This window comes from Petaurus breviceps, unplaced genomic scaffold (genome assembly GCF_028583685.1).
Source record: "Petaurus breviceps papuanus isolate PSGF00001 unplaced genomic scaffold, PetGlider_PUasm1.0 90730, whole genome shotgun sequence".
In the NCBI taxonomy this organism is placed as follows: Eukaryota; Metazoa; Chordata; class Mammalia; order Diprotodontia; family Petauridae; genus Petaurus; species Petaurus breviceps.
Window position 1 is genome coordinate 8,515,818 of NW_027187324.1, and position 15,844 is coordinate 8,531,661.

At 38.8% G+C, this 15,844-nt stretch overlaps 1 protein-coding gene across 4 annotated transcripts in view; it reads left to right on the top strand.

The window, feature by feature from the left end:
* The window catches only part of PIBF1 (progesterone immunomodulatory binding factor 1), a 321,204-nt gene that overhangs the window by 3,388 nt on the left and 301,972 nt on the right, over nt 1-15,844 (top strand). For all 4 annotated transcript variants that reach the window (XM_069066780.1, XM_069066782.1, XM_069066781.1 and 1 more), the window contains exon 3: nt 15,632-15,732. In XM_069066780.1, the coding sequence (XP_068922881.1) occupies nt 15,632-15,732 (101 nt within the window). The remainder of the gene's footprint in view (nt 1-15,631; nt 15,733-15,844) is intronic.

Here is a 15,844-nt window from a genome sequence, read left to right on the forward strand (position 1 = left end):
GTAGTCACTTAATAAATGCTGATTGATTGATTGATTGATTATAGAGATTTGCAGAGCTACTGTAATTTATTGAATTGGGTAAGTATGTGACATGATCAGACCTATACTTTAAGAGGATCACTTTATATTCCTGTGGAAAACATATTAGAGTGGGAAAAGACTTGAGGCATGGAGGCCAATTAGGAGGCTATTGCAGGAGTCTAGGCAAGAGGTGATGGGCTGATCTGGAGTGGTAGTGGCTGGGTATATGGGTGGCTGATTACTAACATACTAAAGCATTGTCTTTCCAAAGTACTTTGAACTATATACACTTATTCAAGTGATATTCTAATGCTCAAAATATTTTTGGTATCTCTTTAAAGCCAATTGATTGTTCACATGAAGAACCCAAACTCATTACTTTATAGTCAGACATTGGTTTTGTTTTGGTTGGGAGGAACATGTGGTCATCTGTCTTATCTGTTGAAATTGGTTTTTAAGTCAACTTGAATGTTCCAAAAAAAAATCATATCTACAAAATGCAAACATCCATAACTCTGGACTTTTTTTTTTTCCAAATGCTTTATTAACTTCTGGTTTACATCATTCTTTTCTGCAAGATTTTGAGTTACAATTTTTTTCCCCCATTTTTCCCCTACCCACTGCCCCAAAATAGCAGTCCCACAGGATCTCCCCTCCTCCAGTCTGCTCTCTTCCATATCTTCTCCCATACCCCCTTCACCTTTTCCAGTAGGGCATGGTGGATCTCTATGCCCCAATGCCTAAATATCTTATTTCCCAATTATATGTAAAATAGTATTAATGTATTTTTAAACATTTGATTTTAAAACTTTGAATTCCAGATTCATTCCCTTCCTCCCTTGTCACCCACCCTTACTGGGAAGATGAGCAATTCAGTATAGGTTGTATGTGTGTAGCTATGCAAAACATTACCATAGTAGATATATTGTAAAACACTGACTATATTTCCCTCCCTCCCATCCCACCTCCACCTTCCACTTGTTTTATTCTCTACTTTGAACCTGTCCCTTTTCAAAAATGGGTGCTTCCAACTTCCCTACCCCCCAACCTGCCCTCCCTTCCATCATCCCCCCTCTCATCCCCTTCCCCCCTACTCTCCTGTAGGGTGAGATACCCTATTTAGTGTGTATGTCATTCCCTCCCTGAGCCAAATTCAATGAGAATAAGGTTTTGCCTTTTTGTCTTCCTGTTCTTCCCCTCCATTGTAACCATTTTCCCTTGCCTCTTCTATATGAGATAGTTTACCCTATTCTGTCTCTCACCTCCTCTTGTTATATTCCTCTGTCACCTCTTAATTTCACCTTTTAAGTATCATCCCTTCCTATTAAATTGGTCCTTTGCCTTTTGTCTATGTATACCTGTAAACATATATACACACATTCACATATGTATTCATATGCCCATATACCTTCCTTCAACTATTTTCATACTGAGAAAAGTTTCATCAGTTGCAATTATCATTGTTCCATGTAGGAATGTTAATAGTTGAACTTTGATAAGTTCCTTATGATTTCTTTTCCCTGTTTACCTTCTCAAGCTTCTCTTGCTTCTTGTATCTGAATGTCAGATTTTCTATTCAACCCTGGTTTTTTCATCAAGAATGCTTGAAAAGTCCTCTATTCCACTGAATGACCATTTTTTTCCCCCTGAAACATGATACTCAGTTTTACTGGGTAGGTGATTCTTGGTTTTTAATCCCAGTTCCTTTGACCTCCGGAATATCATATTCCAAGCCCTTCTGTCCCTCAGTGTCCATTTGAAAAACAGACTTCCCTTGACTTAATTCTCCTTAGCTATTTTTCTTTCATCATCAAAAACAGTTTGGAGATGGCTATGTGGCACAGTGAATAGAGCACCAGCCCTGGAGTCAGGAGGACCTGAGTTTAAATTTGGCCTCAGACAGTTAACATTTATTAGCCGTGTGACCTTGGGCAAGTCACTTAAACTCAATTGCCCTGCCTTCCCCTCTCCAAAAAGCAAAAAAAAACAATCTTTAACAATTTTTTACTTCCTTTTCCACTTCCACATTACCCACTTGTTCCTTAATCTTTTGCAGAATAGCTTTGGTACCCTTTCTCTGTTGAAACCATTCTTGCAGATATAATCAATGAGTCCCCTAATTGTCAAATCCAGTGGATTTTTTTCCTCAATTGTTTTCCTATCTGATCTTTCCATAGCTTCTGACTCTTATTTTCCAGTCTTAATATTGTTTCCCTTGTCATTTATGAAATGATATTCTTGAAATGTTCTGGCTTTTTCTTTGTCTCTTTCATTGGATCCTTTTTTTCTGTATGACCCCTATTATTTAAATTTTCCATAAGACTATGCAACTCTCAACCTGGATATTTCACAGAAATATTAAACTCAACACGTCCAAAACTAAAGTAATTATATTCTTACCTAAAAGCTACCCCTCTTCCTAAGGTTTCCTATTGTTACCAAAGGTATCACCATCCTCCTAATCACCCACACTACCCAACCTAGGTGGCATCCTTGACGCCTCATTCCCTCTGACTCTCCATTATCATCCTTAGTGCCTCACTTCCTCTCCACATTCAATCTGTTGCCAAGTCCTGTCAACTTTGCCTTCATAACAGCCCTCTCCTCTAACATTACCATGACCTTGGTACAGGCTCCTATCACCTCACACCTGAACTATTGAAATCTATTAATTGGTTTCTCTGCCTCAAGTTTCTCTCTAACATATATGTAAGTATTTAATTGATCTTCCTAAATCTCAGGTCTATGTCATTCCCTCATTTAGTAAACTCTAGTACCTCCCCAACTACCACCACCGACCCCCTTCAAGTATAAAATCCTAAGTTTAGTGTTCAAAGCCCTTCATAGCCTGGCCTCCACCTACCTTTCCAGTCTTCTTACATTTTACTCCCCCATTCCTGACTTTATAATCTAGTGACATTTGCCTCCTTATTCCTTGTACATGATCTTAATTGGCAAATCCTATGACCTCTTTTGACTAGTTGACAACACTTCCCTCTAGACACTCCTTATCTTTTTTATGACATTGCTTCCTTCTGGCTCTCCTATCTATCTGGCCATTTCTTATCATTTTCCTTTGCTGGATTATCACCGAAATCCTGCCCCCTCAATGTTCTTTATCCCCTAGGACATTTTCCAAATATACTTGTTTTTGATGTCTTCATTATTTCTCATGAGTTTAACTGTCATCTCTATACTTATGACTCCCAGATCTACACAACCCTTGTCTCTTTCCTGAGCACAATCTCACATTCCCAACTACCTCTTACAGGTTCCTTAGGCATCTTAAATTCACCGTGTCTAACCTAGAATTGATAACTTTCCCCCCAGCCAGCAACCATCCACCAGGTTCCTAATACTTCTTCGTAACTTTCTTGTTTGTGTTGAGAACACCTCCTTCCTCCTAGTCATACGTGTTCACGACTCTGGAGTTGTTCTTGACTCTTTTCTGCTAGAACTTGTATTATCCTGATTGTGTTTCCACAATACTAAAATTATTTCTTCCTCGCTGCTTGTAATATTTTCTCCTTAACCTTGGAACTCTGGAATTTGAATATAATATTCCTAGGGTTTTCTTTTGGGGATCTTTTTCAAAGAGGGGATTGGTGAATTCTTTCAATTTCTCTTTTGTCCTCTGGTTCTAGAATATCAGGGCAGTTTTCCTTGATAGTTTCTTGAAAAGATGATGTCTATTAATCCCAATTGCCCTCCAAAAAGAAAAAAAAAAAAGATGATGTCTAGGCTCTTTTTTTTTGATTAGGTCTTTCAGGTAGTCCAAAAATTTTAAATTATCTCTCCTGAATCTATTTTCCAGAGCAATAGTTTTTCCTGTGTGCTATTTCACACTGTCTTCTATTTTTTCATTCTTTTGAATCTTTTTTATAATGTCTTGATTTCTCATAAAGTCATTAGCTTCCATTTGCTCCATTCTAATTTTGAAGGAATTATTTTCTAAAGTGAGCTTCAGTGAGCTTCTGAACTTCCTTTTCCAACTTGCCAGTTCTGCTTTTTAAGGCATTCTCCTCTTCATTGACTTTTTGGACCTCTTTTGCCATTTGAGTTAGTCTATTTTTCAAGGTGTTATTTTCTTAAGTATTTTTGGACGTATCCTTTAGCAAGGTGTTGACTCATTTTTCATGGTTTTCTTATATCATTCTCATTTCTCTTCTCAGTTTTTCCTCTACTTCTCTTACTTGATTTTCAAACTCCTTTTTGAGCTCCTCCATGGCCTATGACCAATTCATATTTTTCTTGGAGGCTTTTGATGCAGGAATTTTGACTTTGTTGTCTTTTTTTGGTTCTGTGTTTTGATCTTCTTTGTCACTAAAGAAAGATTCTATAGTCTGATTTCTCTTCCTCTGCTCATTTTCCCAGCCAATTACTTGGCTTTTGAACTCTTTGCCATAGTAGAACTCTGCTTCCAGGGTGGATAGTGCTCTGTCCCAAATTTCTGGGGTTTTGCACAGCTGTTGTCAGAGTTACTTCTACGCATCTGCCCCAGAACTGTGAGGAGGAATACTCCACAGCCTCTACAAGCTCTGCCATGCCAGTGCTCCTCCTCATCCCAGGACCACCACCCAAAACTGTGACCCAGATCCAAGCAAGACAAAGCAAGATTATCCTGCCTCAGTGCCAGCAAAGAGATTCCTGCAATTGCCCTCTGATGAGCCACTTGGTCTGCCCACCATCTGTGGACATGGAGCTCCAGAAGCAGCCACTGCTACTGCTACCACAGCCATCTACACTCTTCTCTCACCTAGGTCCAACAGAATTTCCCCAGTGACCTTTTACTTTGTCTTTGTTGTTTGTAGGTTGAGAATTCTGGAAACCACCACAGCTGCTAATGATTTAATCCTCTAAGGTCTGCCCCACCTGGTCTGTGCTGGCGTGGCCCTCACAGGACTGCACTCTGCTCCCAGTCCGGTGCAGTAGACCCTTTCAGTCTGCTAGGCTGTTCTTAGTAGGAGATTTGTTTCACTTTGTATGTTCTGTAGCTCTAAAATTTGTTTAGAGTCATTTTTTACAGGTATCGGAGGTAATTAGGGGACAAGCTCAAGCAAATTCCTGCTTTTACTCCACCCTCAATGAGTAATACCCTATTCTCTTAATTTTTATAAAACCCTCTACCATCTAGCTTCCTCCTTCTCCTGTCTTCCTTTCCAGGCATCTCCACACTATACTGCCTACACTTTAGCCATCATCCTCATGACTTTCCCACCAAGTCAACAAATCAGGCATTTATTTAAGTTCCTCTTCTGTGCCAGGCACTCAGCCAAGTGTCACCAGGACCATAGACTCAGTCCCTGAGAAACTGGGCTATGATAGGGGAGCTTTCACTTCATCTTGCCCTTAACTAGACCTCTCCTCTACTTCCCAGTCATCTCCTGACACTGCAAGGGTATTCCCTTGTATCCTACCTTCTGGCTTCCCTTTATATGCTATCTTTTCCCATTAGAATATAAGCTCCTTGGGAGCAGGGACTTTCTTGCTTGATATATTTGTATCCCTAGTGCTTAGCACATAGCATGGCACGTAGCAAGCACATATTAAATGCCCCATCCATCTCTTATCATTCCATTGAAATTGCTCTCTCAAATGACCTCTTATTTTTCTCTCTAAGAGGCTTTTTGCAATCTGCCTCTTTCTCTGTCTCTGCATTATTTGAAGGTGTTGATCATTATCTCCATCTTGATACTTTCCTTTCTGGGTTTTTGTGACACTTTCACCTGATTCTTCTTCTATCTTTCTGATAGCTCTTTTGCAGTCTTCTTTACTCATTTTCATCCATGTCAAGCTCATAAACCTTGGTTTCTGGCCTCCTCAACCCCCACCCTCAAGAAGGGTCTGTCAGTTACTATGGTGATTTTCTTAAAATGTAAGTCTGATCGTGTCACTTGCATACTCAGTAAACTTCAGAGGACTCCCTATTGTCTCCAGATGCTAATATAAAGCCCTTTTTGGCATTTAAGACTCTACACAACCTGACCCCTTTCAAGTCTTCTTAAACTTTATTCTTACCATACACTCAAATATGACACCAGCCTACTTGCTGTTCCACACATACTAAACAGTGTCTCTTGACTGTATATTTGCAATGACTCTCCCTCCGTCCTGGAATGTTCCCCTTCCTCTCCTCTGCCACCTATTTTCCCTGTTTCCCTTCATGATTTCAACTCATTTCTTCTGCAGGAGGCCTTTCCCAGTTCCTTCACCAACTTTTCACTTCACCATTCCTTCTGCTCAGCCTGTATATATATATATACATGTTTTATTCTCCATTAGAGTATATGCTCCTTGAAGGCAGGAACTGTGTGTTTGCGTGTCTTTCTATCCTCAGCACTTAGCACAGTGCCTGGCACTTAATACCTTCTTGGAGGACCTCTTATTCCGCATGCTGAGAATGCTCTCCCTCTTCACCTCTGCTTCTTAACTTCCCTGGCTTCTTTCAAGACAGCTCAAATACCAACAGGCTTTTCCCTGCCTCTCAGCTGCTAGTACCTTACCCTCTGTGATTTCCTTTTATTTCTATGTTTATAATTTGTAGGTTTGCCTCTGCTATTGGAATATGAGCTCCTTTAGCAAAGGAACTGATCTTGCCTTGATTTTTATCCCCAGGACTTAACACAGTGTCTTAATACATGCTTAGTGAATGAAAGTTATGTAATAACTGTTACATTTCAATTCATTTCTTCTTAAGAGACACTGTACTATAGTAGAAAGAATACTATATTTCGGGGCAGCTAGGTGGCGCAGTGAGTAAAGCGCCAGCCCGAAGTCAGGAGAACCGGAGTTCTGTTCTGGCCTCAGACACGTAACACCCACACACAAAAAACAAACAAACAAACGAAAAATTAGCTGTGTAACCTTGGGCAAGTTACTTAACCCCAATTGCCCTCCAAAAGGCAAAAAAAAAATACTATTATTTTACATCAGGAGACCTGGATTAGGATTTTGTCCCTGCGGCTTACTAGCTGTATAAATTGTACAAATCATGGGGGCAGAGCCAAGATGGCAGAGAAAAGGCAGGGAATTGCCAGAGCTCTCCCAAATTCCACTCAAAACATCTTTAAATAATACCTCAAAACAAATTCTGGAGTGGCAGACCCCACAAAAGGATGGAGTAAAACGATTTTCCACCTTAAGACAGGTGGAAAGTCTACAAGAAATGACTATCACACTGGGGTGGGAGTAGAGCACAGGCCTTACCCTAGCAAACCAGCAGCAGGTCTTGGGGACAACTGAAGCAGCTGTGGAAGCTTTGGCTTTTAGAGCTCTACCCCACAGTCAGGGGACGGGGTTGAGGAGGTCAGACAACTGATCAGCAGGAGATTCACAAGGTCCCTTTGTTAGCGCTAAATGTAGAATTCTGTTACATTGCCCATATGCAGATAAGGGTCACAGTCACAGGACAAGGAGGAGCTCTAACACACCAGAGCTTGTGGCCACAGGGGAGCATAGACCCTTGTCATAGTCCCAGGGCAGGAAAGGGTGTTAGTGGTTGCTCACAGACCTGAGTAGAGGCCAGGAGAGCAGTCACCACACCTCCTTAGGTCACACCACTTAGGAAGAACTAAAAACTTACAAACTTCCAGAACTAACTGAGAGCAGGAGCAAGAATGTCCTGAAGTGTGAGACACTGCCCCCTCCACCCTAGGAGCAGAGCCCCACTTTAGAATAAAGTTAAAAGTCAAGAAATAGGCAGGCAGGGCAGCTAGGTGGCGCAGTGAATAGAGCACTGGCCCTGTAATCAGGAGGATGTGAGTTCAAATCCGGCCTCAGACACTTAACACAAAAACTAGCCTTATGACCTTGGGTAAGTCACTTAACCCCAACTGCCTTTCCAAAAAAAAAAAAGGCAAAAAATAAAATTAAATAAAATTAAATTAAAAAAAAAATTTTTAAAGGGGGGGGGTGGCTAGGTGGCATAGTGAGTAGAGCACTGGTCTTGGAGTCAGGAGGACCTGAGTTCAAATCTGGCCTCAGACACTTAACACAAAAACTAGGCATATAACCTTGGGCAAGTCACTTAACCCCAATTGCCCTCCAAAAAGAAAAAAAAGAAAAGAAATAGGCTGGGAAAATGAACAAACAGCAAAAAAGAGAACCTGCCATAGAAAGCTACTTTGGTGACAGGGAAGGTCAAAACACAAATTCAGAAGAAGACAACAAAATCAAAATTACTATAAACAAAGCCTCAAAGAAAAATGTAAATTGGTTTCAAGCCCAAAAAGGATTCCTGGAAGAGCTCAAAGAGGATTTTCAAAATCAAATAAGAAAGGTAGATGAAAAAATGGGGGGAAAATGACAGTGATACAAGAAAGTGATTTTTAAAAAGTCACTAGTTTGTTAAAGGAAGAACCAAAAGAAAAAAAACTTAAAAGATAGCACCTTAAAAAGTAGAATAGGCCAAATGGTAGAAGAGACATAAAAATCCACTGAAGAGAACTCCTTAAAAAGCAGAACTTGAGGGGCAGAGCCAAGATGACAGAATAAAAACAGAAACTTGCTTGACCTTTCCTCTATACCCATCCAAATACCTGTAAAAAAATTAACCAAATTCTAGAGCAACAGGACCCACAAAATGACAGAGTGAAACAAATTTCCAGCCCAAGACAACCTGGAAGGTTGACAAGAAAGTTCTGTTGCATCTATCTGAAAGAGGAGTGCAGTCTAGCACAAAATGTGCCAGCATAGACCAGGCCCCAGGAAACCTGGAACAAGCCTCAGTGGACTAAATCACTGACAACTGTGATGGTTTACAGACTTCTTAACCCACAAATGCCAAAGACAACTTAGAAGGTCGGTAGGAAAGGTCTGTTGGACCTGGGTGAGAGAGAAGTGTGGTCCAGCTTCAGCCCCAGAGTGGCAGAGGCAACAGTGACTGCTTGCAGATCGACACACAGATGGAAGGGGGATTGAGCAACTGACAAGAGGGAGATTTCAGGGATCTCTTTGCCTCCTGAAGCAGGATGAGCTTGTTTTGCCTGTGTTTGGATCTAGGTTGTAATCCTGGGTGGCAGCCCTGGGGTAAGGAGGAATTGTAGCATGGTGGAGCTTGTGGTGGCGGTGGAGAGGAATCCTCCTCATAGTTCCAAGGCAGAAAAGAGTGTTTGTAGTTACTTACAGAGCAGAGCACAGGCCTGGACCTTTGATCAGACCACCTTGGAAGAACTGAAAATTTACAGGTCTCTAGAAGTATCTCTGAAAACAGCTGTACAAAACCCCTGAAGCTTGAGACAGTACACCCTTCACACTAGAAACAGAATCCTGCCTTAACAAAGCGCTAAAAAGTCAGATAATTAACTGGGAGAATGAACAAGCAGAGGGAAAAATATCAGACTATAGAATCTTACTTTGGTGACAAAGAATATCAAAACATAACAACCAGAAGAAGACATCCAAAGCTTCCAAGAAAAATATGAATTGGTTGCAGGCCTTGGAAGAGTGCAAAAATAATTTTGAAACTCAAGAGAAGTAGAGGAAAAATTGGGAAGAGAAATGAGAGTGATGTAAGAAAATCATGAAAAATAAGTTGACAGCTTGCTAAAGGAGACCCAAAAAAATACTGAAGAAAATAACACCTTAAAGAATAGGCTAATCCATAAGGCAAAAAAGGTTCAAAAAGCCAAAAAAAGAGAATGCCTTAAAAAAAAATTGGCCAAATGGAAAAGGAGGTCCAAAAGCTCAGTGAAGAAAATTATTCCTTAAAAATTAGAATGGAGCAAATGGAAGCTAAAGACTCTATGAGAAATCAAAAAATTATAAAACAAAACCAAAAGAAAGAAAAACGAGAAGACTATTAAATTCTCATTGGAAAACAACTGACCTGGATAATAAATCCAGAAGAGATAAGTTAAAAATTACTACACTACCTGAAAGCCATGATCAAAAAAAGAGCCTAGACATCATCTTTCTAGAAATTATCAAGGAAAACTGCGCTGATATTCTGGAACCAGAGGGTAAAATAGACATCGAAAGAATCCACTGATGGCCTCCTGGAAGAGATCACAAAAGGAAAACTCCTATGAATATTGTAGCCAAATTCTAGAACTCCTAGGTTAAAGAGAAAATATGGCAAGCAGCCAGAGAAAGAAACAATTCAAGTATCATGGAAACACGTTCAGGATAACACAAGATTTAGCAGCTTCTACATTAAGGGTTCAAAGGGCTTGGAATATGATATGCCAGAGGTCAGAGGAGCTAGGATTAAAACCAAGATTCACCTACCCAGCAAAACTGAGTATAATTCTTCAGGGGAAAAAATGGACATTTCAGTGAAATAGAGGACTTTCAAACATTCTTAACGAAAAGACCAGAACTGAATAGAAAATTTGACTTTCAACTACAAAACTCAAGAGAAGCATGAAAAAATAAACGGGAAAGAGAAATCATAAGAGACTAATTAAAGTTTATCTGTTTACATTCCTGCATGGAAAAATGATATTTGTAACTCACGAGACCTTTTTCAGTATTAGGGTAGTTGGAGGGAATATATACATATGTATAAAAATATACATACACACAGATGGCATAGGATGACTTGAATATGAAGGGAATATATCTAAAAATAAAATTAAGGGATAAAAAAGGAATGTACTGGGAGTAGGAGAAAGGAAGAGGCAGAATGGGGTAAATTATCTCACATAAAAGAGGCAAGAAGAAAGCTTGAGTGGAGAGGAAGAGGGGGAAGGTGAGAGGGAATTAGTGAACCTTACTCTCATTGGATTTGGTTAAGGACAGAATAACATACACACTCAATTGGGTATGGAACTCTATTTTACCCTGCATGAAAGTAGAGGTGAAGGGGATAAGAGAAGGCAGGATTATAAAAGGGAGGGCAGATTGGGGGAGGGCATAATCAGAAGCAAACACTTTTAAGTAGGGTCAAAGGAGAGAATGGAATAAATGGGGAGTGGGATAGGATAGAGGAAAGTATAGTTAGTCTTTCACGGCATGACTATTATGGAAGTGTTTTGCATGCTTACCCATGTATAACCTATATTGAATTGTTTGCATTCTTAATGAAAATGGGAGGGAGAAAGGGAGAGAATTTGGAACTCAATATTTTTAAAATGAATGTTAAAAATTTTTATAAACAACTGAGAAATAAGATACACAGGCAGTGGAGTATAGAAATCCTTCTTGCCCTACAGGAAAATAGAAGGGAAGGGGATAAGAGAGGGGGTGGGATGTGATAGAAAGGAGGACAGATTGGGGGAAGGGGTAGTCAGAATTCACACCATCTTGGGATGTGGGGAGGGGAGAGATGGGGAGAAATTTGGAACTCAAAATCTTGTGGAAGGGAATTGAAAACTAAAAACTGATTAGTTAATTTAAAAAAGAAAAAAGAACAGAACTGGCCAAATAAAGGTTTTAATAATCACTGAAGAAAAGGGCTTCTTAAAAAATAGAATTGATCAAGCAGCCAGAAAGAAATAATTCAAATACTGTGGAGCCAGTCAGAATAATATAAGATTTAGCAGTTTCTATATTAAAAGATTGAAGGGCTTGGAAAATGATCATCTGGATGGCAAAGGACAACCAAGAATCACCTATCCAGGAAAACTGAATATAATCCTTCAGGGAAAAAAATGAATATTCAATGAAATAGATGAGTTTCAAGTGTTCCTTATAAAAAGGACAGATCTGAATAGATGATTTGACATTAAAATACAAAACTCAAAAGAAGCAGCATAAAAAGTCATTTCAGTTTTGTCCAACTTATCGTGACTCCATTTGGGGTTTTCTTGACAGAGGTGCTGAGTGGTTTGCCATTTCCTTCTCCAGCTCATTTTGTGGTTGTGCAGCTAAGGCAGTCAGGGTTGGGTGGCTTGCCCAATGTAATATAGCTGGTGGGTGTCTGGGCCCAGATTTGAGCTCATGGGGATGAGTCTTCCTGATTCTAAGACCACCTAGTTTCCCATTGATTAGGGAAATGCAAATTAGAGTAACTCTGAGGTACCACCCCACACATCTCAATTTGATTAATATGACATAAAAGGAAAATGACAAGTGTTGGTATGCAGGAAAATTGAGACATTCATGCAGTGGTGGAATTGTAAACTGATTCAACCATTCTGGAGAGCAATTTGGAGCTATGGCCAAAGGTCTCTAAAATCATGTACCCTTTGGTTCAGCAGTGCAACTTCTAGGTCTCTGAAAAAGTTTAAAAACAAAGGAAAAGGACCTATATGTACACAAATATTTATAGCAGCTCTTTTTGTGGTGGCAAAAAATTGAAAATTGAAGTGTGCCCATCAACTGGGGCATGACTGAACAAGTGGCATATTATTATGATTGAATAGTATTATACTATAAGAAAAGACAAGCAGGATACTCTCAGAAAAACCTGGAAAGACTTACAGGAATTGATGTAAAGAGAAAGGAGCAGAACCAGAACATTACACATTTACACATTAAAAGCAGTATTGTACAATGATCAACTGTGAGTGACTTAGTGTAGCACCAATGCAGTAGTCTAAGCGCCAGCGCTCAGTATAAATGTGCTTGCATAGTGCTCAATCACAAAATATTACAGAGTCTCCATATAGAAGACAGAAGCAAAACATTTATTCAGACACCAGAAAACCAAATCCCAACACCAGGAAACTGAATCCATCATAGCAACATAGAGGTTAATGCACCACAATGTAGCAGAGAGCCACACCATCCTTTAGCCTACCCACAAACCAACACAAGCCTGGCTCTCACAGCAGCTGGTAAACAACCACTCACAAGCCTAACCCTCTCCCTCTGATGCCCTGTCTAGTTGTTCTGAATCCCAGCTTCTTGTGGACTCTGCTCTACCCGTTCGCAAACTCCTTCCACCACAGGTTCCATGTGATTACATTTAGCCTATTAGGGAGCAGGGAAGGTCTTCAAATTCCCTTAGGCTTATTAAGGGGCAGGGAAGATTTTCAAATTTCCATTACCATTACACTTAACTATTTTCAATACTACAGTGATCCAAAGATAATGCCAAAGGACTTATGATAAAAAAAATGTTACCTGTCTGCAGAGGAAAAAACTGATGGAGTCTGAATGCAGATTGAAGCATATCTTTTTTATTATATTGTTCTTGGTAGTTTTTTTGGTCTGTGTTTTCTTTCACAATATGATCAATATGGAAATGTGTTTTGCAGGACTGTACGTGTATAACCTATGTCAAGTTTCTTAATTTCTCATTGAGGAGAGCTGGGAGGAAATTTGGAACTAAAATTTTTTTAATATTAAAAATTGCTTTTACATGTAATTGGGAGAAAACAAAATATTAATTTTTTAATAAATTATGCAGATTACATTTCTCTGATATTCATTTTCTTCATCTGTCAAATGAGGGTATTAAACTGCATGACCTCTAAATCCCCTTCCTGTTATGAATCTGTGGTCCTATGTAATTTTTATCATTGTTGTTTTTCTATTTTGAAGTATTAGTGCTCACTTGGTCTAATTATTGGTAATAATTAATTGGTCTTCTTATTTAAGAAAGTCTTCATGTTATTTCAGAACAAGTTTATAAGCATTTGACATCTTTCACTTCTCAATCACAAGTGATATTTTTTAACAATTTTTGTTGTGTCTACTTTTGTAGACTGTAACTGAAGTTACTGAATCAACATTTATGTTTATTTGGAAGACTTGTAAACTTCTTCAGAATTTTCATACTACTTCATCTTCTACCACAGATGTTGGCACTTAAACTTTAGTTGTCTTCTTCATGGTAGTTTGCTTGCTTATGCTTACTGTAAGCACTGTAAGGGAAGAACACCAAGTGCGCTGTGAAATTGTATTTATTTTCTTTGGTCATGTGATGAGAAAACTACTTCTGCCACAGCTCCTTTATTCATGTGTCCCAAGAGAAACTGCAGAGCCACTCTTAAATCTGGCTAACGCTTTTGTGTTTTCTCCTTTAATTAAGACCTAGAGACTATCAGTATGGATGATACTCAGTTCTTCTAGTATTGTGTAAATTTATTGATTATTCAGGTGTCAAAAATTTGAGATTAAAAAGAACATCAGTTAAGTAAATGTGAACAGTCTAAGATCCACATAATTCTTACTACTTAACTTATCTCATTTTAACTGCTCAGCTATTACTGGACAAGTGGAAACAGTAAACTCAGATTTGAGAATATTATGGGTTTTTTCCTTCCATTTCATTGATGTAAACCAGAGGTTCCCAAATTTATTTGGCCTACTGCTGCCTTTTCAAAAAAAAAAAAATTGCTCAGTACCCCCCTGGAAATCTACTTTCCTTTAAACCTTTAAAGGTTTGTTTTTTTTTTTAATTTACATCATTTTTTTAAAAATATGAATTTGTTTAAATGATACATCTTAAATTCAGTAATTTATTGTAAATTTGTGGGATTTTTCCTGCATTGAAATTTTGACGATACAGTATTGTGTCATGTAATTATATAGTATTACATTGTAAACAAGTCACTACATGCACACATTCCTGCTGACATCATAGACTTTTTTTTGCTTTTTGGAAGGCAAGTGACTTGCCCAAAGTCACACAGCTTAGTAAGTGTGTCAAGCATCTGAAGTCGCATTTGAACTCAGGTCCTCCTGACTCCAGGGCCAGTGCTCTATTCACTGCACCACCTAGCCACCCTGATCATAGACTTCTTGACAGTGCAGGACACACTCATCTTCAAACACTTGCTTGTTAAAAACTGTTGGAAGACTTGACCACTGATCAGTCATAACTTGCATTTTGTGTGTTTATTTGGAAAATAATATAATCACTACAACTTTAACTGTTACACAACAGTGAAACATGTACAAACAGTTTTTCAAAATTTTCTTTTCTCCTTATGCTTCCACCACCCCCTTATTTTTATTCAGTGCCCCCCAATTGCGCCTGTGGCTTCTACTGCCCACTTGGATTGTTCTAGCACCCCCCTCCAAGGGGGGATGGCATTGCTCACTTTGAGAACCTCTGTTTACTAAACAAACAAAAAATCATCACCAGTGGCCAACCTTCTGGTGTTGAGCTTTTCTGAACTTGACAGGACTGATCTTTTAATAATCGTGGTAGGACCTAGTGACATAGTCTTTTTAAGTTCATAGGTAAAGAGACTGTTTTTGTTTTGGTGGAGCCTGCTATATAATTTGTTTTCTTTTGGGAATTACGTCCAGGTTTCTATTATTCAATAACTATATAATCTCTATTTTCCTTTTCATTTTTGAAATTCAGTGACTCCAGATAATCAAAGATCCTTTTATACCAGTATGAACAGAGACAGAAGAAGCTGCTAAATGCAGAGGCATTTTAGTTTATTATGAATTCATGCTTCAGCCCATTTATTAAGATTATGGCCTACTGGAAGGAGATTTGTGTGTTACACCCTAGGTCATCTTGTGCAAAAGCAGTATTTTGCCTAATACAATTTCATATTTGTAAGTAGAGTGGAAACAAGATTTCTCATGAGCAGTCTTTGAAACTTATAAACATGTAGCAATTCTAAAGATGGAAGTAAAAATTCTGTCCTTTTTCAGTTTTCTGTTCTCTTTTGCTTCCTTTTTTTTGCCCAAAAGACCACTTTTAAAAAAAAAGAAATTTGCTTGAAAAATTAGCTATATAATTAATTCTCTTTCTATGTAGATTGAAGAATTGGAGGAGAAACTTAATGATACTCTTCACCAGAAGCAGCTGTTAGCATTGAAATTGGACAACCAGTTGACATTCCAGAAAAAGGATGCCAGGTATAAAGACATTAGAAAAGCAACAATATTAATGACAGTGTGAGTTAGGTCATCATTGCTTTATTTCCTATGCTATTTATAGGATGATATATGCCTCAGAAGAGTGGACCCA